Source organism: Amyelois transitella, chromosome 25 (genome assembly GCF_032362555.1).
Source record: "Amyelois transitella isolate CPQ chromosome 25, ilAmyTran1.1, whole genome shotgun sequence".
Classification (NCBI taxonomy): domain Eukaryota; kingdom Metazoa; phylum Arthropoda; class Insecta; order Lepidoptera; family Pyralidae; genus Amyelois; species Amyelois transitella.
Genome location: NC_083528.1, coordinates 778065 through 805934, shown reverse-complemented (window position 1 = coordinate 805934; position 27870 = coordinate 778065). Strand labels below are relative to the sequence as shown.

At 36.6% G+C, this 27870-nt stretch overlaps 2 protein-coding genes and 1 non-coding gene across 3 annotated transcripts in view; 2 read left to right on the top strand and 1 right to left on the bottom strand.

Moving 5' to 3' along the window:
- Positions 1-10761, top strand: part of LOC106139634 (ATP-binding cassette sub-family D member 1) — a 48029-nt gene extending 37268 nt beyond the window's left edge. The window contains exons 13-15 of the mRNA XM_013341116.2: positions 5481-5714; positions 7318-7443; positions 8725-10761. Of these exons, the coding sequence (XP_013196570.1) occupies positions 5481-5714; positions 7318-7443; positions 8725-8905 (541 nt within the window). The 3' untranslated portion in view covers positions 8906-10761. The remainder of the gene's footprint in view (positions 1-5480; positions 5715-7317; positions 7444-8724) is intronic.
- Positions 1-27870, bottom strand: part of LOC106139633 (chloride channel protein 2) — a 183087-nt gene that overhangs the window by 74061 nt on the left and 81156 nt on the right. The gene's annotated exons all lie outside the window — the stretch shown is intronic.
- Positions 22046-22127, top strand: Trnas-gcu (transfer RNA serine (anticodon GCU)). Its single transcript has one exon. It is a non-coding gene; the product is annotated as a tRNA-Ser (tRNA).

The following is a 27870-nucleotide window of genomic DNA, read 5'->3' as shown; positions in this document are numbered from 1 at the left end:
GCATTTAAATCTTTGTCACCGAAAAATCGCCTTGAATTTATTAAATCGAAAGTAGGGTGTGTAAACTGCCTTAGCTTGACACATTCCGTGTCAAAATGTAATTCGAAGTATAAATGTAGACAATGTGGAAAAAGTCATCATTCTTTGTTGCATTTAGATTCATCCTCAAATAAAAACTCACCTTCTGCGTCATTTCGAGATTCGTTCACTAGGACAACCATACAAGACAGCGCTGCTTCGGCTACAACTGGTACAGAGAATTGCGCCTCCACCTCCGCGGCATCAATGCCCGTTATTAGCAAAGATCGCGAGCACGTATCGCTCTGCGCTCGCTCACCTGACCTAACGAATGTTCTTCCCTGTACCACGTTAACTTGTCATAACCGTACTGAAGTGCTTCTTTCTACCGCCAGTATTTACGCGTATAATAATGATAAGAATATAAAAGAAACTGTTCGATGTCTTATTGATAATGCTTCACAGAATAATTTAATTACTCTAAACTGTTGCAAAAAACTTAATTTGAAAATTATTCCGCTGTCAAATTCGACTTTAAAGGGTGTTGGTTTGACTTCCCGGCCTGTTATAGGGTATGCTAATTTCACGATTTCTGCAAAAAATAATAAACAAACATTTAACTTAACCGCATTAGTCATAGATTGTATTACCGATCGTCTTCCTATAGATTATATTGACACATCTATTGTTAGGCATCTGGTAAACATACCGCTTGCAGATCCATTCTGGCATATTCCTGGAGAAATCGAAATTGTCCTAGGAGCAAAGTTATTCCCATTCTTACTTCTTAGTGGAAAAGTCATTGCACCGCCAGCTCCGCCCGCTATTGAAACTATTTTCGGATTTGTTTTCATGGGTGACGCCGCTGCTAATACCGCTTCGTCAGTCATTGGCGATATAACCGCAATTCAGTCTTCATCTTCCGCTTCATTTTTTACTTCTTTTGAAAAAAGTATAGATGCCTCTCTTTCTAAATTCTGGGAATTAGAGGAAGTTCCTGTGAATAAATTTCTTAGTCGTACTGATGAAGAATGTGAACAAATTTACGCTTCTACTGTCTCTCGCGACTCAACTGGTCGCTATTGCACCGTGTTACCATTCGCTAAGGATCCCAGTAGCTTAGGGAACTCGTACACTGTTGCTCATCGCCGTTTATTGGCACTGGAACGCAGACTTAGCGACACAGATTTACGTGTGAGCTATAACGCCGCTATCATGGATTACATAAATAACAAATACTTAGATCCAGTGTTACCATCGGACGAGTCTGATGGAGGTTATATAATTCCTCACCACCCAGTTGTCAGATTGGACAAACAGACTACTAAAGTCAGGGTTGTTTTGGACGCGAGTGCTCAATGTCATAATGGTGTATCTCTCAATGATATTTTACACACTGGACCTAATCTTCAAGCTGATTTATTTTTATTATTACTTAATTTTCGTTTATTTCCAGTAGCTTTAACTGCAGATATAAGGCAGATGTATCTTCAGATACTTGTAACTGAGGAACATCAAAAATATCAAAAAATACTCTTTCGATTTGACCCTTCTGAACCGATTCGTATGTTCAAGTTCAACAGAGTGACGTTTGGACTTAGGTCCAGCCCATTTGTTGCAATGCGCACAGTACGTCAACTTTGTAATGATGAACGTTCTAATTTTCCTGTAGCAGCAGCTATAGCTGAAAAGGAGCTCTATATGGATGATTTAGCTAGTTCAATTTTAAATGAATCAGATGCTGTCGAAGCTTCTACGCAGTTGATTAAAATGTTTAAATCAGGTGGTTTTGATTTAGTTAAATGGTCGAGTAACTCTAAAATGGTACTTGATAATATTCCGCTACCGCTAAGACTTTCACAACAAGTAGAATTTGATAAATCCGCTTCTCTTAAAATATTAGGGCTGGAATGGCAGCCGGAGAGTGACACATTTGTTTTTAAAATAAATAACGATGATCGCTCTTGTACCAAACGTTCTATACTTTCTTCAATCGCCCGCTTATGGGACGTGTTAGGTTTTGCCGCGCCTGTAATTGTTTATGCTAAACTTCTAATTAAAGAACTTTGGCTTCAGAAGGTTGGATGGGATGAAGCACCTCCGACAAATATATCCGCTATGTTTATTAAATTTAGAGAACAATTGCCACTTCTTGCTAATTTAAAAATTCCGCGCCATCTGGCTGTAGCTCAGGGTTCTAAGGTTAATATAGTTGCTTTCGCTGACGCTAGTATGAAAGCGTATGGCTGTGTTGTTTTCTTACATGTTACCGATCCTACTGGTAACATATGTGTCCGCTTGGTTTGTGCAAAGTCAAAGGTTGCGCCAGTCAAAGTAGTTTCACTTGCCCGCTTGGAGCTCTGTGCTGCCGTCATAATGTCTAAACTAACCAAATTACTCTACGATACTTATTCAGCGCGCACGCCTATAGATAATGTTTATGCTTTTTCAGACTCAAAAATAGCTCTTTCGTGGATTCATTCATCTCCACATCGGTGGAATATTTTTGTCAGCAATCGTGTTGCCAAATGTCACGAGAATCTAGAGCCTAAAAACTTCTACCACGTCGCCGGAGTTCAAAATCCCGCAGACTGTCTGTCGAGAGGTTTATTACCTGAACAATTACTCACGCACAAATTATGGTGGAACGGTCCTGAATGGTTAATTACGCCTGTGCCACAGTGGCCGATAGAATCTTTTCAGCCTGAAAAATGTGAAGACTTGCCAGAATTTAACAGTAAAACGCTTGTCGCAACCGCTTCTCGTGGTGTAGAACTGTCTCCTCTTTGTTCTTTATCGTGCAAAGTTTCTTCATGGAATAAACTGTTAAGAATAATTGTATATATTTTACGCTTTGTAAGATTATTGCCCCGCTCTAAAAGGTTAGAGACCTCTCATTTAATTACCGCTGAAAACTATTTGCTTCGATCAGTTCAAATCGCTCATTTTACACATGTCATAAAAGATTTAAAAAAGGGTAATATACCTTCCGCCCCGCTTAATAAATTAGACTTATTTATATCGGAAGATAAATTAATCAGAATAGGAGGTCGATTAGCTAATTCAAACTTACCGTTCGAAGCGAAACACCCTATTTTACTTCCTAAACATGATAATGTTACTTACTTGATTATAGACTATTTTCACCGCGTACATTGTCATACTGGTGCCGCTCTTCTTAGCTCTTTGATTCGCCAAAAATATTGGATAATATCATCTCGATCTGTTATACGGCAACGAGTACATAATTGTAATTTTTGTTTTAAAAATTCTCCTTCGCATCCAACTCCTAAGATGGCGAATTTACCCGCATTTCGTGTTCAAGAGACAAAAGCTTTCGTTCATACTGGCGTGGATTACGCTGGGCCTATTAACATCACTATTTGTAGACGTCGTGGTCAGCGAAGTCAAAAGGCATATATTTGCCTATTTATTTGTTTAGTGACGAAAGCAGTTCATATTGAACTTGCCTCAGATTTATCTTCTATTACATTTCTTTCTGCATTTAAGAGATTTATATCCCGTAGGGGTCCAGTTTCTCATCTATATTCCGATAATGGAACTAATTTCGTTGGCGCTAAGTCTCATTTGAATGAGCTTTATAATTTTTTACTTTCTTCAGATTATAATGATTTACTCTCAAGCGAGCTTGTAAATCGCCGCATAGAATGGCATATGTCTCCTCCCCGCGCTCCGCATTTTGGAGGAATTTGGGAGTCAAATATAAAAAGTTTGAAGACTCATTTGTACCGCATTATTGGCAATCAACTACTTACATATGAAGAGCTTTTAACAGTATTAACACAGATTGAAGCAATAATGAATTCACGACCACTCTGCGTACTACAGGAAGAACCGCATCTTGAGCCTTTAACTCCCGCGCATTTTATTATGGCTTCTCCACTACAGTACTTGCCACTCGCACCTGTATCTTCTACGCCGCTAGTTACACGTAAATCGCTACTCGATCAAATGATTCGCTCATATTGGAAAAGATGGCATTTAGAGTACTTGAATAATTTACAGGTTCGTCAGAAATGGTTGAAAGATGTAACGAACGTCAAAATTGGTACTGTAGTGTTGATACATGAAGATAATGTTCCCCCATTACGATGGCCATTGGGAATCATTGAAAAAACTTATCCAGGTGCAGACGGTACTGTGAGAGTAGCTTTAGTTAAAACTCAAAATGGTTTTCTTAAAAGACCAATAATTAAATTATGTCCATTGCCGTCGCAATAACAATACCGCATTTTCTTAATAATTTCTTATTTTATGAATGTTATTATATTATTTTTTCCGCTTTAGTTAATATTAAAATCCACTACTATTTACGCTACTCTATGAGTGATTTCCTTTTATTTTTCTTTTGAGAAAGCGATGTTTCTCAAGGCGCCGGAGGATGAACGCGCCGCTTTATTTTACTGTTCCTATCCCTTTTCATTCCGCACAATACGATAGTGACAGCATATGTGGTTTCTTCGGAGCTCGACAACACTCGACGGCTTACGAATGGAGCCATAGAACATTTCAATTCAAATTTGAAAACTAGTGATTGAAGAAAAAATATGGCCGAAAATTGACCGCTCCGCTCATATAATAAAAATAGAAAAAGTGCGCATCTTTGAAACAAGAAGAACCCTGGCCAGGGCCCAAGATACCAAAATACAAGAAATTAAGGTACGTGTTGTGCGTTTACATTCCCGCTTCCCGCTTCTTCCTTTCACAATATTCACTCTACCAAAAATCCAGCGACCTACATAGTTGTTTTCCGCTATTCCAGAGATACTAACTCAACGATACAATATTTTATAATAAATACTTAGATAGATAAACATCCAAGACCCAGGCCAATCAGAGAAAGTTCGTTTCTCATCATGGTCCTGACCGGGATTCGAACCCGGGACCTCCGGTGTCACAGACAAGCGTATTTACTGCTGCGCCACAGAGGCCGTCAATACATATGATCATGTCTATATCTCTTGCGGTACTGACATATTCGAGGAGAGTGATAGGCCACGTTCAGCTGTTTGTGAATGAACACAGTATTATATATATAGTATTATATATATATATTAATATATATATATAATACCGTATATATTAATTTATTTTATATAAAATAAATTAATATATACGGGACAAATTACACAGGTTGAGTTAGCCTCGAAGTAAGTGCGAAGTTCGTTTTTGCGTATGTAAATTTAAGAGTCTGGTGAACTATAGTACTATAGTTATTATAGAACTATAGTTCCCGTGGTATTTCGAAAACCCTATAACAACCTTTATAAGTGGCGTTAAATTTAATAAAAGCGCGGGCAAAACTGTACTGTGACAAAATATAACAATTATAATGTCAAAATTGAAATGCATTCATATGTATGTCTAACTAATTATTTATTGTATGATTCCTAAGACTATCGACATCTCTATCCAATTTATCGTGTATTAATTATTTCCAGGCCGTACATGTCAATGGGCTCCCTCCTCGACCAGGTGACGTACCCGTCCCGCGTGCCGGCGGGGTCGGCAGAGTCTCACGCGGCGGAAGCTCGCGCCCAGAAGATCCTCAAGCTAGTGAGGCTTGACACCATGGCGGCCAGGCACGGGGGGTTGAGGGCCGTGCGGGACTGGAGGGCCACCATGTCGGGGGGGGAGAAGCAGAGGATGGCCATGGCAAGGATGTTCTACCACAGGTGAGAATTATTATTTAAAAAAATTACATACATATATACACATACATAATACATATGGTCACGTCTATATCCCTTGCGGGGTAGACAGAGCCAATAGTCTTGAAAAGACTGAATGGCCACGTTCAGCTATTTGGGTTAATGATAGAATTGAGATTCAAATAGTGACAGGTTGCTAGCACATCGCCTAAAAAGGGATCCCAAGTTTGTAAGCCTGTCTCTTAGTCGCCTTTTACGACATCCATGGGAAAGAGATGGAGTGGTCCTATTCTTTTTTGTATTGGTGGTGTCAAATTACATTTCTCTATTTACGCCCTATTTCTGCAATTCTCATTTTACCTCATTCTCTCTTTCTGAATATTAATTGCGATATTTCGTTACGTTCGTGACAAATGACATTTAACTTAATACATTTCCTAGATTTTTTGTTTGTTAGTTACTCAAAAAGATTGGCCGATTTCGATGGAATTGTTATTGGGATAATATTATTAAATTCCTGTAAATTCTTACAACCACTAAATAATATTAATAGTAGCCTTTATTCGCTGGTTTTTTGTGTGTTCCTCATGCATCAGCAACAAGTTGTTGGTCAGGTTGTCCATTGACACAGGCCTCCCCCATCGCCTTCCACTCATCACTATTGTTAGCTGAAATTCTCCATCATTTTCCACAAATAAAATAAATATATATATATGTACGTGACAAATTACACAGATTAAGTTTGCCTCGAAGTGAGTTTTACACTTGTGTTACGAGATACTAACTCAACGATACTATATTTTAAATATAAATATATACGGGACAAAATACACTGATTAAGTTAGCCTCGAAGTGAGTTCGAGACTTGTGTTACGAGATACTAACTCAACGATACTATATTTTACAATAAATATTTTTCTATAGATGAAAAACCAAGACTGAGACCAGTCAGTAAAAGTTCGTTTCTCATCATGCCCTGACCGGGATTCGAACCCGGAACCTCCGGTGTCACACAAGCGTACAACCGCTGCGCCACAGAGGCCGTCACAAAGACTTAATACTAAAGACTGACTTAAATACTATTTTTATACAACCTTAGTTCTTTTAAAACACTAATCAAAAGACTATATTCTGATGCATATAACATTTGAGTGTACTTATATTTATGTAAGTTTATATATATTTTATTTATGTATGTTTATCATGAATTAGTTTGTAATTAATTGATTGTTGTGACGCATCCTCAATGCTTTTAATCTGCGCTGCCTTTTGATTATGGATTTTCCTTTTAATTTTGATTGACTGGAAGAAATCCCGATTGGGATAAGTCCGCCATTGTACATATTCTTCTATATCCAATGACTGTTTTATTTTTGTTATATTTATTTTTATGTGCAACTAGCGACCCGCCCCGGCTTCGCACGGGTGCAAAATTATAAATGTTATTATACATAAAAACCTTCCTCTTGAATCACTCTACCTGTTACAAAAAACCGCATCAAAATCCGTTGCGTAATTTTAAAGATTTAAGCATACAGACAAACAGACTAAAATAGCGCCTTTGTTTTATACTATGTAGTGATAAAGAGTTAACAAACAAACAAACAAACTATTTTTCTATCATCAGGCCGGTATACGCCCTTTTGGACGAGTGCACCAGCGCCGTCTCCATGGAAACCGAGGTGGTGATGTACGAGCAGGCGGTCAAGGAGGGAATCACCCTGCTGTCTATCACCCACCGGCCCAGCGTTTGGTGAGTCAATCAATCAATTTCCTTATGAGTCCATAGATACATACATACATATGGTCACGTCTATATCCCATGCGGGGTAGACAGAGCCAACCGTCTTGAAGACTAAATGGCCACGTTCAGCTATTTGGCCTAATGATAGAATTGGGATTCAAATAGTGACAGGTTGCTAGCCCATCGCCTAAAAGAAGAATCCCAAGTTTATAAGCCTATCCCTTAGTCACCTTTTACGGCATCCATGGGAAAGAGATGGAGTGGTCCTATTCTTTTTTGTAATGGTGCCGGGAACCACACGGCACTGGAGTCCATAGATATACATATATATTTTTATTAAACAAATATAATACATAATATCCTGGTTTTGCCCCACATAACGCGTATTATATGTAATTCTCACGAAAAAAGATTTTTGGTTTGTTAGTGTATTTTATTGGTCAAAAATAATTTACTCGGTAAGGTCACATATTTAAGTTATATGATTAGTATATTGATTAATTTCACATTATTGTAGATTCAACTAGAAATTTACGCGGAAGAAGTCGCGGGCAACAGCTAGTTCACAATATATAATAATGTAGTTAAGTATTGTATATGGTATAAAGAATAGAACCACTTCACCTCGTTCCCGTGGATGTCGTAAAAGGCGACTAAGGGATAGACTCGTAAACTTGAGATTCCTCTTTGAGGCGACGGGCTAGCAACCTGTCACTATTTGAATCTCAATTCTATCGTAAAGCCTAACAGCTGAACGGTCCGTATCAGTCTTTTCAAGACAGTTGGCTCCGCCTACCCTGCAAGGGATAAAGACGTGATTGTATGTTTGTAAGTACAGAATTGAAAATTCAATTACAAATACACAAGACCATAGTTTGATCTTCCTTCTGGTCCCGCCGCATGGACACGCGCGACGCTGTTTTTATCGCGCTAAAAACTATCGCTGTTTCGCTTTTTACTATGACGTGAAACGAGACCGTACCCTACGTTAAAATGGTTTGGTCATGTGGAGAAGATGAATGAAAGCAGGTTGACTAAACAAATATACAAGGAGAGTGTGGAGGGAAAGGGGAGTGGGAAGACCTAGACGAACGTATCTTGATCAAATTAAGGACGTCCTGGTAAAGGGTCAGGTCAAGAGTACCCGAAACTGCCGAGCTTGCATGAAGAGAGTTATGAATGTGGATGAAGCGAAGGAAGTATGCAGAGATCGTGGCAAGTGGAAAGAGGTAGTCTCTGCCTACCGGAATAAAGGCGTGATTTTATGTATGTATTCTTCTTTTTTCACAGGAAATATCACACGCACGTCCTAGAATTCGACGGGGCAGGCGGCTGGTCCTTCAGACCTCTGGACAAGGACGCGCCAGCCATCACCCCCGCTCCAATAGCAGCCAACAACAAAACAACAGCCGACAACAACAAAACAACATCGGACAACAACAATGTTACAACAGAAACTAGCGAACATTGAGACTTGCCAAAATTAGGAAATTTAGTGCTAATATTCAATACACGAAAAGTTTAATGTTTGTTTATTGTAATAAGTAAAAAAATTGAATAATTACCTTATACAATAATTACATTAAAAAAAAACATGACTCTTTCCCAGAGGGGTAGGCAGAGACTACATCTTTCCACTTGCCACGATCTCTGAATACTTTTTTCGCTTTGTCCACATTCATAAATCTCAAATTTAGTTTAATAAAGATAGATTTTTTTGTAATAAAATTAAATTTTTTAATCATTATTCTGGGATATTTCGATTACTAACATCACTTAATAATTGTCACATTTTTTTCGTTTCAAAACATGCTAAGTTTACTGCCGCTTCCAAAGCGTCAGTGCAGAAGAAGCGGTAACAAACTGCACTGCAGCATTTTCATCAACAACGTCAACTTCGCAATAATCCAAACTTAGAATTAGGAAAAAATATCTATTCTAAACTATTGCATTATAAATTTAAAAAAAATACAAGAATTTATAAATAATAAAAATAAAAGTGCGTTACGTGCGCGTTTAATACCTGTATCATTTATAAATAGTAAAATTATCTATATCGATCTATATGTATCTGGCTATTAGTTCTTTAGTTATATTAATTGCACAGAGGTAGCATAGAAAAATTACTATAGAGCGTGCACATAAAAAAGATATTTGACACAGGTTGATTTTAAGTGCGCATAAAATTATATTGATACAGGATTATTTTAATGGACTTTTTTTCTGATTCTCATTACACGGAGATAAAAATGTATTTTGTTTATCGAAAATTACATTGAAAGAAATTTGTAAGATGATTTAATTGTAAATTTTAATAAATAAAAAAGGAAATATAATGTTACCTATAAAACGCTTTTAAATTTTTTAAAATAAGCATGGCAGAATATGCGCATCATTTAATTAAATATCGCAACAGCTGATTGTTTAATTTGTATGGGAAAATCGTAGGTATGTTTATACATCATAATATATGTTATAGACATAAGGTTAGACAATGCGTATGAAAAAGGCTATTTTTTTGTTGCAAAAACTAGCTCATGTAAAGTTACGAGTAAAATTTAATAAACATCTCGATTGAATTTAAAGCAGGGTAAATTTTTTTGGACAATTTATTTGTAATTTTTTATGTTTGATGCTAAATGGAAGGCGAAATGAGAGAAAAGGTATAACCTCTCTTTTTCAAATCTTACAGTTAGAGACAGACAGAAGATATATTGTCAAAGGTTAATAACCCCAAAGGTACCTAGTTGAAACATTTAAACACGTTTCATTTATGATAACGGTAACTGAAGTACACAAGTTGGAGAAATTATGTAGTTTACATTAAATAATGAATTAATCTAATTCTTTGTCTATTAGGTATAGTCGGGCAAAATGAAAATGAGAACAAAAAAGAATTACTAGTTATTTTTTTTATTCAAGAATATTTTTTTTTTTTAGTAAGCAATGAAAATATTTTTTCCAGCTACGTAACTCTTCATGTATCACAAATATTTTATTTTTTTATTTATAGCGTGTATTTTTGTACAATTTCGATATATCCTAGATTTATGTGAGATTAATCAAAATGGCTGTCGATATTTTATTTCTCTTTACAATTTGTTTTTATGACTATTGGAGTTCTAATTGAAATATTTTAATTTATTTTTTTATTGTGTCGGTTTGTTTTTTATGCATTCGGGTATATTTTTGTTTGTCGCATTGACATTATGTTTGCCCCGAGTGTAATTGTGTGTATAATTGTAAATAATTAATTATAATTAGTGTAAATTACAATTACGAGGTACTGATGGAAATTGATGAGATGAAATATACTGGGTTTATATTAAATAACTGTTTTATTTTTACCCTTCTAAATGAAGTTATAAATTGCGAGTACTATATATAAAGGTACATATGTAAGATAATGAAACAAAAATGGTCAAGTGCGATTCTGACTCGTGATCGAAGGGTTCCATATATACAAATATAAAAGTTATGTTTGTTTGTAGCCTTGGATTTTTCTTATTATTGATAGAGCGGTGACAGAAATAAATTTAAAAGGATAGGCATATAAATTTGGCCTTCTTTCTTAAGCGATGAGCTAGTAACCTGTCACTATTTGAATCTCAAATGTATCATCAAGCGAAACAGCTGAGCGTGGCCTAACAGTCTTTTCCAGACAGTCGGCTCTGTCTACCCCGCAAGGGATATAGATGTGATTATATGTAAGTATGTATGTTCTATAACACTTAATTCCGTTTGAAGCTGGCTGATGTGATAGTTTTTCCATATTCATATACTCATGATAGAAACATTATAAAGACAATGTTGAAGTTAAAGTAAGGTCAAAATAAATTGAGGAACATTAGCTGGAAAACTTCTTATTTAAGACTTTTCTACGTTACTATACCGTCTATGGTTCTGTCTAGTTTCCCTTCTAGTGGGTTTAGGGTTAGAATATGTGGTCTGTTTATAGTATTTAGACTATAAATGGTGATATAATTTTATTAATAAATAAAACATGTTACCTTTATCAAATCATGTATAATGATCCTTAGTCATCGAGGGACTGATGATCAATGAAATCTTGCAAATCGATTGACACCTATAATGTATATAACGTACTTATAGCTCAATTAACGTGCCGCGTAACTTATTTAATTATGCGCAGTTACCAAATGATTTTGGGGTTATTCAGCGTACCTAATTGCGCAACATACGATCGTATTTGACATTTTTGACTAATTAAACTATTAATTATAATTAATTGGTACAAATATTCAAGAATATACTATCAAATTCACCTTGGAACCTATATTTATCGAAATAATTAGATATTATAAATAAATTAATGTCATAGTGCATTTTTTTGTGTACGGCCCAGGCCATCTAAATGTGTTAGTTTATCTGGTTACTATATTAGGAAAGGTGACTGACATTCTATCGACGTACAACCACTGACCGTATTTCGATGAAATTTGGCATACAGATAGGTTAAATATGGGTTGTAACATCTAACTAAGCCACGAAAATGGCCTGCTTCAGATGTAAGGCTTAATTAGATATATAATTCAAATAGAGACAGGTTCGCCCCATAGCCTAAAAGAAGAATCCCATGTTTATTATCTTTTCCCTTAGTCGCCTTTTACGACATCCATGGGAAAGAGATTGAGTGGTCCTTTTTTAATATTGGTGCCGGGAACCACACGGTACTTTTATTTCGCCTATTCCTTAAAGACCTACTTGAGAGTAAAAAAGTGGTTTAAGAAGATTTAATTATTCAGACACGTCTCAGAAATCCGTTACATCACTAGGTCAGATACGTGGTCTGACTCACACGTTTTAACCTGTGACGGTAAGTAGATATTTTTTCATTAAATATAAGGGTCTGTATACACTATGGATTCTTCTCTCAGGCGATGGACCAGCAAACTGTCGCTATATATAGAAAGTGTAGATAGAGCCAACAGTCTTGAAATTGAAAATTGAGATTCTTAGGGGCTTATAACTTGGGGTTCTTCTTTAAGGCTATGGGCTAACCCTACCCTGATTCTGTCTACCCCGCAAGGGATATAGACGTCATTATATATTATGTTCTATGAATGAATAAATGAACATGATTGTATCTTTAAAATCCGTATAAGTACCTATATTTTGTGATTTACTCAACCTTCGTTCTTTTTATAATTATGCGATGGTATTTCGCGTTTTGTGGTAGGTATTGTGTATATTAACCCTTTTTTGGTATCTAGTAGTTATGCCCAATTACAACGAAAGCTAATGAACCAATTTGACCCGTGATCCCGGCAAACTGATATCAAAATAACCTCCCCATTCTTATTAATTAAGAATATCACTGTGGATTTGAGTGACTGAAAGGAAAATGAAAAATATTTAGGTAATTACAATAATATTTTTGAAGAACAAGTCAGTAATTGCCTTATTAATTTTACTTGTTCACTATATATGTATGTACATTTCCTAAGGATAATAATGCAATTGTAATCTTTCTGTATATGTACCTTTATGCATACATACATTAAATCACGCCTCTTTCCCGGAGGGGTAGGCAGAGACCTATGTATGTGTACCTTAATAAATAAATAATTTATGTATCGCAATTTGATTAGGTGCCATTTACGACTCTTAAGAATAGGACTTCTCCACCTCTGATCTATGAATGACGTATATGACGTCTGAAGGCGGCTAAAAACATGAGATTTTTCTTGTTAGGCTTTCATACTGTCACTATTTGAATCTCAATTCCATTATTAGGCCATGTAGCTGAACATTTCCGTTCTGTCTTTCAAAGACTAATGGCTCTATCTACCCCGCAAGGGATAAAGACTTGACTATATGTATATATGTGTCACACATACAGTTGCCTGCGGACATGCAGTTCCTCACGACGTTTTCCCTCACCGTAAGAGCATTATACTTAAAAAGTTAATGGGATATTTTGTCACATACATACATACATACATAAAATCACGCATCTTTCCCGGAGGGGTGGGCAGAGACTACCTCTTTCCACTTGCCACGATCTCTGCATACTTCCTTCGCTTCGTCCACATTCATAACTCTCTTCAAGCAAGCTCGGCGGTTTCGGGTACTTTTGATTTGACCTGACCCTTAACCAGGACGTGACGTTTATATTTTGTAACTAACAAATTATAATCTAATATCACCAGTTCATAAGCCACTTCATCACGTGGCAACATTCCCGATGATAACGGGTTATAATTTTTTTTAACAGACCCACATTAATATCGGTTCAGTGACGTATGTTTTGCGTTGTTTAGTAGGTTTTCTGTTGTTAATATACGAGGTATAAAATGATATGTTTTCTTGATACCTATTTAAATTAAGGAAATCAAAGTTACGTTAATTTTGTAAAAATTTATTTGATATGCGGCCGATTTAAAAAGGACCACTTTATGTCCTCTTTTCTGGATAGAAACAATATCTATAAAACACAATATATCAAATGAACATAACATAAAATCACGCCCTTTTCCCGGAGGGGTAGGCAGATACTACATCTTTTCATGAACAAATGAGAAAAGCATAGAATAAATTTATTTATGTACTCGTATTATTGTTTTTTTATTATAGTTTTTGTATTTTGTATTTATGTAGGTAAAAATATGTTTTAATAAATAAATAAATTAACTAGGCAAGTATATTTTTCATAACGAAGAAACTTATCAGAAATATTACTGACTTAGATATATTATTTAAGAGATCTATATTTGTAAATTGATATCCGATGAAAGTGCTGCAGTGTGTTTGTTCCGCCGCTTCTTCTACACATGCACTTTGGAAGCGGTAGTAGTTATAATTAGATTTAAATGACGTCAATACCTAAGTGATACCTTGTATCCAATTAAAAAAAAAATATACTAAATATTAAATCTATTCTATTCAACAAACCTTATTATCGGAAATAGCAAATACTCGTATTTGGATAGATACCTTTGCACCGCAGAGGCCTAAGAAAACCTGTCTCACTTGAAATTGTGATCTTTAAACGTATAGGTAACATATAAAGTGTTTAATTAATTAAAAACATGATAAGATTGTTGTATTAATTATGTTGAAATATGCGAACTTAATAGTTGTCGTATACGGATTGTCTTGACCCTAGCAGTTTGTGTTCCATAATGATAAAAATTACAAAAAATGTGTCATAGCCGTGCCTGCCACGTGCTAGATGATTTGACCTAGTTGAAAAACTAGTTTAAACCTGAGTTTAAACTTTACAGCGCACACGAGATATCTCTCAAAGGGCTGTTTTTTGAGTTTTTGAAATGCCGTGTGGTTCCCGGCACCAATACAAAAAAAGAATAGGACCACTCCATCTCTTTCCCATGGATGTCGTAAAAGGCGACTAAGGAATATGTATGAAAAGTTATATTAATATTTCTTACGATCAAATTAAAAAAAAAATCTGTAAAAACTTTACTTATTATGTTATTCCAATGTCTCACTGCAAAGTTTTATAAAAATCTGTCAAGTAGTTTTTGCGTGAAAGAGTACCAAAAACACACACACATCCTAACAGTATGTTAAAGTATCCTTGCATTCACAATACTTATTAGCAAGAAGGATTACCTAACATTTAAGTGGGCATAGAGTTACCTTTTAAAAACAACAAAAATCCGGTGGCTCAGTGCACGGTAACCGCTTACCATGAGCATCCCTGCCGACACGACCTCTCAATTTATCATAATGTCATCCAGCACGCTACAATAATTGATTGATAAGAGTTGATAACACTCTTGATAAGGTAGGGGGCGCCACGAGTGACCAAACCCACGTCTTGCGGGCGTGTCCACACTTATGATGCAATTTTCACAAAATTGTTGATAAGATTGGTTTTACGTGATGTTCACGTTATCGAGAGGTACTGGTTACCCCTCTCTTTCTCTCCTCTCGACATGTTCCCAGTTGCACCCTCCGTTTCTGGTCCTGGGGCCCGCAAAGGTTCTGGCTTCACCGTTGGGCGGAAAAGATGTGACAGGCGACTAACTAGGGAGCCCCAGAACAGTTTGGTGACAGAATTTTAAAGTATTAGCACGATTATTACCTTACCTGTGTAGGGTCACCTTACATACATACATACGTCATGGTAACGTCTATGTCTTGAAAATACTAAGAGAGAGCCAACAATAGACCACGGTGAGCTTAGATTCAGAGATAGTGACAGGTTGCTATCCTATCGCCTAAAACAAAGAATCTCAAGTTTTATACCTAAGTCTCTAATTTTCACAATTAACGTGGAATGGAAAGGCAACTGACACTGACATATGTTTTTTTTTCGTTACTAGACTAGATATGGAATGTCTATGGTTATTGGATATTTTTAGAGAGATAAATAATTGCCCGTTTGACTAACGAAATATACATTTTTTTTCAAAATATGTTAATCTCCAAGTCTCAGAACTAATCGAATTAAAATTCTTATTATTACGATACGTTTAATATTAACCTACAAATGCAAACTATAACACTAAAAGTTATTTATTTATATTCTTATTAGATAATAGAGCTATAAGTATAACATTTAATAACCCGTTTTTTGTATATTTTGAGAGACAATTATAAATGTCCGTTAAGTATTTATGACGCAAGTTTCGCCACTCTTGCGCAGGAGGACTTTGCTCCAAACTGTTACACACGACGGAAGGTGGGTCACAAGTTTAAATTTTAATGTTCCGAGTCTTAGGTATATAATAACATTTCTATTTTTTCCTTCTTTCTTTATTTTTCCTTCAACATACATACATACATATAATCATGCCTATATCCCTTGGGGGGTAGACAGAGCCAACAGTCTTAAAAAGACTGATAAGCCACGTTGAGCTTTTCGGCTTAATGATAGAATTGAGATTCAAATAGTGACAGGTTGCTAGCCTGTCGCCTAAAAGAAGAATCCCAAGTTTATAAGCATATCCCTTAGTCACACGGCAACTATACCTAATCCATTTTCGAAAAAATAGCTGGAATTTTGCTAAGCGCTTTGTGGTCTCGTGTGGTATCACTTTTAGGACACACCTCTTTCTCATGGATTGGATACCCAACATTTACAAAATATTTGAAAAAGAGCAATTTATTTACTCACTTTTATGAAAATCTCCTGTCTCCTGAATGTAATGAGTATATCAAATTAATAACTACTGACTCCGTGCTTGGAAGAGTGACCTTATATACCCACGTCTGAATCGTTACTTAAGGTGGACCCTGGGTCTACCCAAAGAGTCTGCAAATGCTTACAATAGCCATGATAAGGAAAAAATTATAATGAAAAACAAAGCAAACCTGAGGAGGTCATACTAATTCGCCCAAAAATGCCCAAAATCCGTCACTGGAAGTGAAATCGAAAACTATATATAAAAACTTTATTAGAGGGTGTTGCCAAAAGACGTCTACAAAATAAATAAGTAATTCGTAACACAAATTAATAATGAATGAATGAATATTTAATGAATGACGTCAATGCTATTCAACGCTTAAATTTAGTCGCTTTGTTTCATTTAAATATATTTCTAGTATTTCTATTTTTAGCACATAGATTTAAATATCTAATTACATTACGTCGCGGTATTAGATGTAAGTACTTGGCACGGAGAACATATTCACTGGAGAGGCGCAAGCGACAGTTAATTATGTGCATGTAGCTAATAACACCCGGGTGAAGAAACTAGATTTAATGGTGTCATCATTTTACTCTGCAGAAAATCATGTAAAATAATTAACCTGGTAAAATAATCGACAAATATGGGAATCAGTTTAACGCTCAACAATTATATGTGGTTAGTCAATGGCAAATAGAAAATAACAGAAGTGAGGTTACTTAGGTACTTTTTATTCTCCGACTCTGAACTGACCTGAATATAAAATTTCTAAATTTAAGACAATTTTTTTTATAAAAAAAGCTTGGCAATTGCACTCTGTCGAAATAACAAACCTTTTAATTTACAATTTCTATTTTAATTTGCCTTTGATGTTTTCATCATGACCTAAATGTATGGTGAAGGAAAATTTAATTAGACTTATTTAACAAATAATTTTACCCACTCCTAATTTTGTACTACTAATTTTTATAGCTTTCAGATATGTAGTAGGGTTTGTGGAAAGTTGAAAAAAAACCTCTGCTTACCTCTTTTGGAATATGTAGTGTATTTTTACATTATCAGGATTTCTGGGATGCCCAAAAGTCGAAAGTTACCTAGTTAGTTTATTCACGTCGTACAGACAGTTCGAGAATCATCCTTTCAGCACCACTTGGATAGCAGAATAGGAATTGGATTCTTCAATGCTGGCGATGCGTAATTCGGGTAAAACATTTTGTTTGGTAACAAACCTGCCACTATTTGAATCTCAATAGGCTATTTGACAAAGTTCTAAAAACTATCTTAGGCTATTTATTTGTTTATAAGAAGCCCTACAAAAATACTTTTCCTGCCTTTATTACAGCTATTTTATTAAAAAATCGAAAAAGAAAATGCAATATTCAAATATGCCGCCAAAACGCGACTTTTAGCATGGCATGCAGTGACGTAAATTTCGTGTAAATATCATACAAAGCTTGTTGGTGTTTCGAAAAGTTTTGATTTTCTCTTGTTTTATTTAACTTGTGCCACGTCATATGTGTGAAAATTATTAAAATGAGTTCCTATAAATGTTGTGCAGTGCCTAAATGCACTAATACAACAATAAAATCTCCTACGAAATCGTTTTTTTCTATGCCGATGGATTTGAATATTCGCAAGAAGTGGTTTCAGATAATGATCTAAGATCAGTGGTTACCAAGATATACTTACATTGATGTTTTCACATTCCTCAGTTCGGCAGCATAGAAATCTGGATTGTCTTTGAAGAAGACGCCAACCATTATTGGGTCCACTTTTGTCAAAAGTGGACCTGCCAAAAGTCTTTTGGTCGGTTTCGACTGTCAGCTTTCGCGAAATAGGTTTTCATTATTAAATACCTATGTTATCTGAGTAATCCTGAGCGATCAAACACTTATAAAATCTTGAAAAATAATAGCGAACACTAAGGAACTGTACGATCCACAGTCTGTTTATGGATAATTGACGTCATAATAGAAATAGCCAATCACGTTCGTTTTTAGTCACGTGACAGCTGCATAAAAAAACCTAATTTTCTGAGACGGATTTTGTTAAAATAATGCAATATTTTTATCTCGCGTTATTACAAATCGCTCCAAAAAAATAATATTAAGACTGATGACATAAAAGAAATGTATATTTTTATTACAGTCAAATAGCCTATTCTATTACTAAGCCAAACAACTGAGCGTGGCCTATCAGGCTTTTCAAGACTGGAGCCTCTGTCTACCTCGCTAGGGATATAGACGTGATCATATGTATGTTGGTAACAAAATGGTTTCAGCCTTACTGTATTCTCCTCACATTTGATGCTCTGTGTCTTGGTGACCTGTTGTTATGGCCATGGATTGTATTGTCAATGTACACGCTTCTATTTGCTGACTATCATGCGTTAGGTACCTGTAAATTACGTTCGCAATCCATACATATCAATACTATAGAATTCCAGCGGCGCCGCTGCCGTGAAAATAAAAAAATCCCATTAATAACTGTTCCCGCGGGACTTTCATTGCAAAAAAAATCAAGAACTTATATGGCAAATTTAAGTATTCTAGACCTAGTCGTTTAGGCTGTGTGTTGATATGTCAGTCAATCAGTGTGATCTTTAACATACATACCTATTTAGAATTTAGATACCTAGTTAGGTATATTTTATAGATGTGACTAGAGTACTCTCACTTAGTAACAAAAAGTGCCGTGTGGTTCCCATTACTAATAGAAAAAAGAACAGGACCACTCCATGGATTTGGTAAAAGGCGACTAAGGGATAGGATTATATATATGGGATTCTTCTTTAAGGCGATGGGCTAGCTACCTTTCATTATTTAAATCTCAATTCTATCATTAAGCCATACAGCTGAACGTGGCTTTTCAGACTTTTGAACACTGTTGGCTCTATCTATCCCGCAATGGATATAGACGTTTATAAGCAACATCTTCATTTTACGGGGAATTTCGCAAAAGGAATATGAGTGTGAAACGACGATATAATAACGGTCACACCTACTATCTCATTTTTTTTTAAGAAAAATAGTGATCTGGTACCAACAAGTTATAATATTCAATGCATCATTTATATTCAAATTTATTTAGCACCCACTGATTTTTAATATAACCACATATTCATTGACGTCATAATAAAGATTAATATGAATAGGCTGCATATGGAGGCTATGACTATGTGTATAGATATATAAGTAATATACACACACACATATTCAAATTAGAAATTTTTGTGTGTTTCATATTTACATCACTTAATAATTGTTACTTATATATTTTGGTTTCACAACATTGATTGACGTCAAATAAATTACTTAAGATTACTGTCGCTTCCAAGGCGTCAGTGCAGAAGAAGCGGTAACAAACTGTACTGGAGCATTTTCTACAATGACGTCAATTTCACAATTGTCCAAACTTAGAATAGAAATGTGGACGACGGAATACATTGTTATGAATAATTTGGTTTATACCAAATTTAAGTAATAAGAAATATAATGAAAAAAAAATAGGACCACTCCATTCCCTTCCCCGAGGATGTCGTAACAGGCAACTAAGGGATTTTTCTTTTAGGGACTTTTCTTTTAGGCGACAGGCTACCAACCTGTCACTATTTGAATCTCAATTCTATCATTAAGCCAAACAGTTGAACGTGGCCTATCAGTCTTTTAAGACTATTGGCTCTGTCAACCCCGCATGGGATATAGACGTGATATTATGTATGTACGAAATTTTGATATAGTAGTGGTGACAATTTGAACATTATGGACAGTGGTTTTCACTGGTTTTCCTCTTTAGTCGCTTCTGACATCATTCATAGAAAATATACTTAAATGACCATTTTACTGAAATCCACACGAGTAAGTCGAACTCGAACGCATTTATTTTCATTAAGATAAACCTGTAATAAACAAAAAAAGGCTTGATGATAAGCCAGTGTTTATCCGGATTGCGAATAAAAAAAAATGTTTTAACAATGACCGATAACCGGTCGATGACTCCTCGTGTGAACACCCACAAACTAGGTCACAAGACTAAAACTTAGGTCAAAAGTTGTTTAACGTTATGCTTTGAAGGCATCTCTGTGATCTGACATAGTATAATATACCTTATAGTCACGTCTATATCCCTTACGGGGTAGACAGAGCCAATAGCCTTCAAAAGACTGATGGGCCACGTTCAGCTGCTCGGAATGATGGAATTGAGAACCAAATAGTGATAGGTCGCTAGCTCATCGCCTTAAAATAGAATTGCAAGTTTGTAAGCCTATCCCTTAGTACGTTTACGACATCCATGGGTAGGAGATGAAATGGTCCTTCTTTTTTATATTGGTGCCGGGAACCACACGGCACGTTGATTTAAAAAACAATAGACAGTCGGAACCGCTGAAATTCGGCGTCAGGCAGTGTCTTTGCATTATCAACAGGAGCTGGCTATTCCGTTAGGGGAACAGACGTGCTGTCCAGTCAGGCGAAATGCAAAAAAGACCTTGGAATGGCTTGGTCCAACCCTGATTTTTGGATTTTAGGTAGTTCCATAGATAGATATATAAAACTCTTTATTGCACCATAAGAGTAAAACATACTAAACAGCACAAAACAGACAGAGATGGTACAAAGGCGATTTATCGCTAATGCAATCTCTTCCAGTCAACCTTTGGGCGGAAGGAAACCAAACAGGAGATTGGCGTTGGCGCAGAGCAAGATAAATAAATATTCCTTTTACCATACGCTTCATTCATGTTTTTATTTGGATTAACAAATAATTTTAGGATATTTTATCACGTCTTTATCTCTCATAGGGTTCTCTCCAACCCGTAGTCAATTGCGACTCGGTGATAGGGCTTAAAAGAATAATCCCAAGTTAATAAGCCTTTTCCCTTGTACCTTTCCTTTGACTTTTTCAATGCGCGGTGAACCTTTTTTTTATGCTAGCCTATGTTATGATGTAGTATGGAACCGTTTTTTTTTGTTTCAATATTGAGTTAATCCATTCGTTAGTGATAACATAATTTCTGATATGTCATAATACCTTCGCATATTTAACAAGGTCAAGAGAAACCGCACGGAAGTTGATAATTATTTATCTTTAGTTAGATGCCCATTGGCTGAAGAACTGTGTGTTGCTCAAATTATCCGATTTTTCTAATTAATTCACATTTTCTAATTATTTTAATCCACAAAATACAAAAGAGTTAAAAAAAAGTTACTTCCTAATTATAAATAAATTCGAGGTATAACTGACATCAAATTAAAAAAATACAATATTAAAACTTAAATTTAAACCTAAACTTAAATAACTTAATTTACAAAAAATCCATTATAGCAGTTCTGTTTAAATTTATTGTTTTTGTAGGTACTTTCTTTAACTTATACCTATATTTCTTTAAGTATCAAAGACTAAAATAACCTATGCATTTTAAGTAACTGTATCACTTGTACAAACAAACAGACAAGACAGTTTATGGGATGCCTTTTTTCGGTGAAAGTTCCAATGACGAGGTGGCCGAGAGGTTAAGGCGTTGGACTGCTAATCCAATGTGCTCTGCACGCGTGGGTTCGAATCCCATCCTCGTCGGAATTTTTACCAAATTTAAAAGGATATCATACACTTTTTTTTCTCCTTTTCTGGAATCAAAGTTCTTCATGAGCTTACTTTTGGTTGAATACTAACCGAAGTTTTTACCGTGTGGGAAATCATTTTGAGGAAATCTGCACATTCAGGCAAATGGATGTGTAACCATGATCGTTTCAACGGGTTGGGTTCCCCTGCAAAGGTTGCGAAGGTCAAACGGGAGTCGCTTCGTGTACAAATCTGACTCACGTGATCCAGGATCCATGGTCACAGGCATACCCTGGGCTCCTCTCCAATGGTGAGGATACAACCGGGACTAAAGCCAGGAGGAAAAGTGAACGAGTCACGGCTGTGGCACGGCACTGGTAAGGAGGGTGAGAGATCACAGAAACTCACAAAATAACATGATTGCCTAACTCTTTACAAATAGTCAAGTAAAATTTCGCTTTTAAAAAATATTTATTAACATAGTGTAAGTACTACTAACTTTTCTATGGATTTTGTTGTATGAAAATAAAAGATTTTTATTTTTATTATGTGGATGGTTTACTTCGTCCTTTCTCGGGGTTTTGGGACAACATCAAAAGTCACTAAATCCCTTAATGTAAGTAACGTTTTTTGTACAAACACTTAAAAATTATCTTATGAATCAATGACTATTAATAAAACACACATTTCGGAAAAAATACAATTAGAACACAAAATATATTTTTGGGCTCCCGCCAAAAAGTCCTCCTTACAAATCTTTTTTTTTTAATTTCTTGGTTGTGGCATACAAATCTTGATAATAAATCAAATGTCAGTATTTTTTTTTTCAATTTCGTTTGAAGATAGTTAACGCTCAACTTGCTCAATGTTGCCATAGATAAGTCAAAATTCTAAATAATTCGTTGAAAGCTTCTTAGAGACGTTGAAACCCGGCATTCTTTGCTCGTGGCGTGTTTTTCTCATCACCTTTCAGACATTTGACTTCCATCCTGTCTGGAGAAGAACCCCTAGCGTTGGCGAACCACCCCGAATCCAGGAGTGAGTAAGTCAATAACAAGAAGCCTTGTCCTGCTGACCTCTTCAGTATCGAAACAATGACCTTACCTAGCTCGAATGAAGGTTGTTGAAGTGTTTTTTTATTTCAACCTGTCAAATCAGCATCTCAACTCCATCAAGCCGTACAGCTGAACGTAGCCTTTCAGCCTTTTCGAGATTTTGACTCTGTCTACCCCATAAGGGATAAAGTCAACGTCGTGGCACTTGAGGCTTGAGACTGTCCTAATACCAACATAATTACGATCCGAATTACTGAGTGGCTGTGTTGTGTGTTGCGTTAAGAAGTTCCCATGAGTCCCTTTTCCCATTGTCTCTTGACTTATATTGGCTTTGCCTACCCCGTAATTGACACACGGTGCTCGTGCCGTATGGAAGGGCCGCAGTTTATCTCATTCCCAATGTTCGTCGAGATAATTCCCGCTTCCCACAGACTTCGAACCGGAGGCTAGACTGACGATAAGATATCATCGTTAGATAATAATCCGACGGATGACCGCATATAATCTATTTTCAGGATGTATTGTAAAAAATATAGGTATATCGGTGTGTCGGAAACGTTGAAATTGATTTAATTATTGCTATTTTTTGTTTGAATAATGAAGACAGTTATGAATGTGGACAAAACGAAAGATGTATACAGGGATCGTGGCAAAAGAAAGTTATTACTAATAAATAAAGCATATTATACAATTGACGAGATTTTTTACGATAAAAATTTGGAATTGACATTAAATACAAATGATGATATTGACACAAAAAAAAATTAAAAATATACTCGTATTATTCTAATTTGAATCCATTTAAATGAACAAATCGAATTGAATAAAATCATATCACACTGAATTAAATTGACAAAATCGTTTGCCGTTCCAATCATAATGTTGTGTAGCGGGAGCGATGATTCGGCTCGACCGCCACCAAAGGGAAGATCTTCCGCCAGGCTAGGTGTTATGCCTGGGGAACCGCGGCTCCGACGATGTTGTGTCGGAGGTTGTATATATAGCTCCAATCCGTGAAATCTCTGAAATCGCGATTTGGGTTCTTCGCTGCTATTGGCTGAGCGCGTCGATTTCTTCGAGATGATTGACAGTTGTTGTGTGATTTGATGTTGTTGACGAGTGGCGTAGAGATGGCGCCACAGTACTCCCCCCCAAGACCGGAGGTCTGAAGTCTTGATCTTGCTGTGCAATCTGTGCTTCAGTAACTTGCAAGTGCCAGTTGTCTTCCAGTGAGTCGGAAGTTGCTCGAAGTCCTAGTGAGTCAGGAGTGAGCCGTTGCGTTGCTCGTAGTCTGCGGTGAGTCGAGACAGTAGAGAGCGAAGTCGACTTGTTGGCGCCGGAAGAAATCGTGCAGAGCTGCCACGCTGGAGAGAAGAGCGGCCGTCGAAGAGATCCAGGCGTGGGCTGCGGTAGATGCGTCGGTCGCTGAAGTCGATGAGAGTGAGTGCGGGTGGAGACAGGACCAGGAAGCTCGTTGCGTTGGCTGCGATGGACCTGCTGCGATACCCAGTTGCTGGCTTGCTGTGAGACTGCTTGCAGAGTGAGGAGTGATGCTGAGGATTGGAGTTGATGATGATGGAGAAGGTTGCTTCCAATCACGTCGGGGTCACCAATGTAGCGGGAGCGATGATTCGGCTCGACCGCCACCAAAGGGAAGATCTTCCGCCAGGCTAGGTGTTATGCCTGGGGAACCGCGGCTCCGACGATGTTGTGTCGGAGGTTGTATATATAGCTCCAATCCGTGAAATCTCTGAAATCGCGATTTGGGTTCTTCGCTGCTATTGGCTGAGCGCGTCGATTTCTTCGAGATGATTGACAGTTGTTGTGTGATTTGATGTTGTTGACGAGTGGCGTAGAGATGGCGCCACAGTTGCTATACCCTACGGGGTTCATGTTTTACCTATCCATTATTAAAACAATGACAATTGTCTATTACAAGAACTGAAATGTACAAAATTATATGCAACTAGCTGACCCGGCAAACGGTGTTTTGCCAATTATTTTTATATATTATTACGGAACCCTATTTTTTTCCAAAATAAAATATAGTCTATGTTACTCGTGGATAATGTAGCTTTCGAATGGTGAAAGAATTTTTAAAATCGGTCCAGTAGTTTTTGAGCATATTCATTACAACCAAACAAACAATGTTTTCCTCTTTATAATATTATATATATATATTATATAAGTGTAGATAAATGAATTGAAACGGAAAGATGTAGTCTGCTTACTCCTCCGGGAAAGAGGCGTGATTTTATGTCTATTTATCATCTTTACCAGCTGCGAGACAGCCGTCACATTCCAGGTTTTCGCAGGTTTCCACAGCTAATGAGTCAATATTGTTTACTATAGAGTGCCGGCATTGGCTGCCCACCTCACGGCTATCGGCCAGGTCGAGGGTCACACGGACCATGGACCCAGATACACTACACTCCATTCTGTCAGCTCGTGCTTGTTTTTCATAAGTATCAGCTTATCTCTGGAATGTTGTGTTATTATTTTTGTATCTTATTAAAATTATGAATGTTCTAAATCTTCTAAATTGTTCTTAATTGGCTTTTTGTTACGAAGGATTTTGTCCGATTTAGAACGGCTGTAATAATTTCATTTGGTTGTGATGTTTGGTTCATCAGAAATAAATATATTAGGTAGGTACTTCTTTTATTCATTTTTATAAGGAGAACTGGAAAAAAATAGTAGAAGTGTTTGACTTTAGGGATTAGCTTAGAAGAGTTTTTTTGTTAAGTGCACGTATCGGAATGTCGTCATTATGGAAATGAAGAAAACTTAATTACTTAAATACTTACATTAGTTTATCAATTAACAGCTTCTCTTATTTAAAAGGAATACAAAAAAGATAACTCTTTCGGGCTTTTAACCCAAAAATTTATTTAAAATCATTCTTTGGTGATTCAGCGATCAAATATTTTTAACCAAAGGTAGAACAGTCAGGCAGGTAGAACCTAGAAACTTTGTCAAATATTTTCACGGCACGAAATTTTCTCTTTTAAGTTTGTCCTGAGCTTTGAATCCAAAAGCTGTCACTAATCAGATTTAAACCAAACAAACCCAAACAGTGACAAAGCTACCAAAAAATCCAATGGTTTTACTGATCAAAGTCGCGGACAATAACTAGTTATTAATCAAATTATCTTATCGACAATAGTAAGTGAAAAAAAATCACTTATTATATAAAAGGATTGCAACAATATAAACATTAAGTAGTTACTTATAAATAGATGACGCACAAGGCAGCCTTATCGCTTGCTATCGGAAATCTTGTATCTAACTTTGTATATATTCATTCATTCATATAATCACGTCTATAACCCTTGCGGTGTAGACAGAGCCAGTAGTCTTGAAAGACTGACGGGCCACGTTCAGCTGTTAGGCTTAATGATGGTATTGAGATTCAAATGGTGACAGGTTGCTAGCCCATCGCCTAAAACAAGAATCCCAAGTTTGTCCATCCTTTAGTCGCCCCTTACGACATCCATGGGAAATGAGATGGAGTGATCCTATTCTTTTTTATGTTGGTGCCGGGAACCACACGGCACCCTGCATCCTGTATCTAACATACATACATACATATGGTCACGTCTATATCCCTTGCGGGGTAGACCGAGCCAACAGTCTTGAACTCTTGAGAGACTGAATGGCCACGTTCAGCTATTTGGCTTAATGATAGAATTGAGATTCAACTAGTGACAGGTTGCTAGCCCATCGCCTAAAATAAGAATCCCAAGTTTGCCCAACCTTTAGTCGCCTCTTACAACATCCATGGGAAATGAGATGGAGTGGTCCTTTTATTTTTTATGTTGGTGCCGGGAACCACACGGCACCCTGCATCCTGTATCTAACTTTTTATATAACTAGTTATTTTTATAATAGCTTACCTTTTGAAAAAGATACAGGTGTTTGAATCCGACAGTTAAAGCGCTGATTACAAATAGCACGATGCGCCGGACCAGGTTCAAATCCTTTGCGTCCACTCCACTAATGACTCTTTTCGAGTTAAAATCTAACTCCTCTTCAGAAAGGTGAGGACGCAACCGGTTCTAACTGATGATCGTAGTCGGGATCGTATCCCGTAAGAGGTGATAAAAGGAATGAACAGTTTCATCTCATATATAAACTAACCTAAGAAGTTCATGTAAGTTTTATCTATGACAAAATTATGATCCACGCTGGTAAAGATTACTCTTTTAACAGAGTCACGGAGGACAGACGCTGGAGTCTGTTTGACCTGACTTACCCCCCCTTTTTGTATCGTGGTAGAAGCGGACCCTGGGTTCCTTACCAAGATAAAATCTACAGAAGTTAACGTAAGGAGGAAAAGATTGAATTGAAATAATAAAGTTCATGTATTCTCTTATCAGTGTCGTGTGGTTCCCAGCACCAATACAAAAAAGAATAGGACCACTCCATCTCTTTCCCATGGATGTCGTAAAAGGCGACTAAGGGATAGGCTTACAAACTTGGGATTCTTCTTTAGGCGATGGGCTAGAAACCTGTCACTATTTGAATCTCAATTCTATCATTATGCCAAATAGCTGAACGTGGCCATTCAGTCTTTTTAAGACTATTTGCTCTATCTACCCCGCAAGGGATATAGACGTGACCATATGTATGTATGTATTCTCTTATCATGTCGCGTCGGAGTGCTTTGCAAATGTTTCTAACAAAATAACGAGACTCGTGTC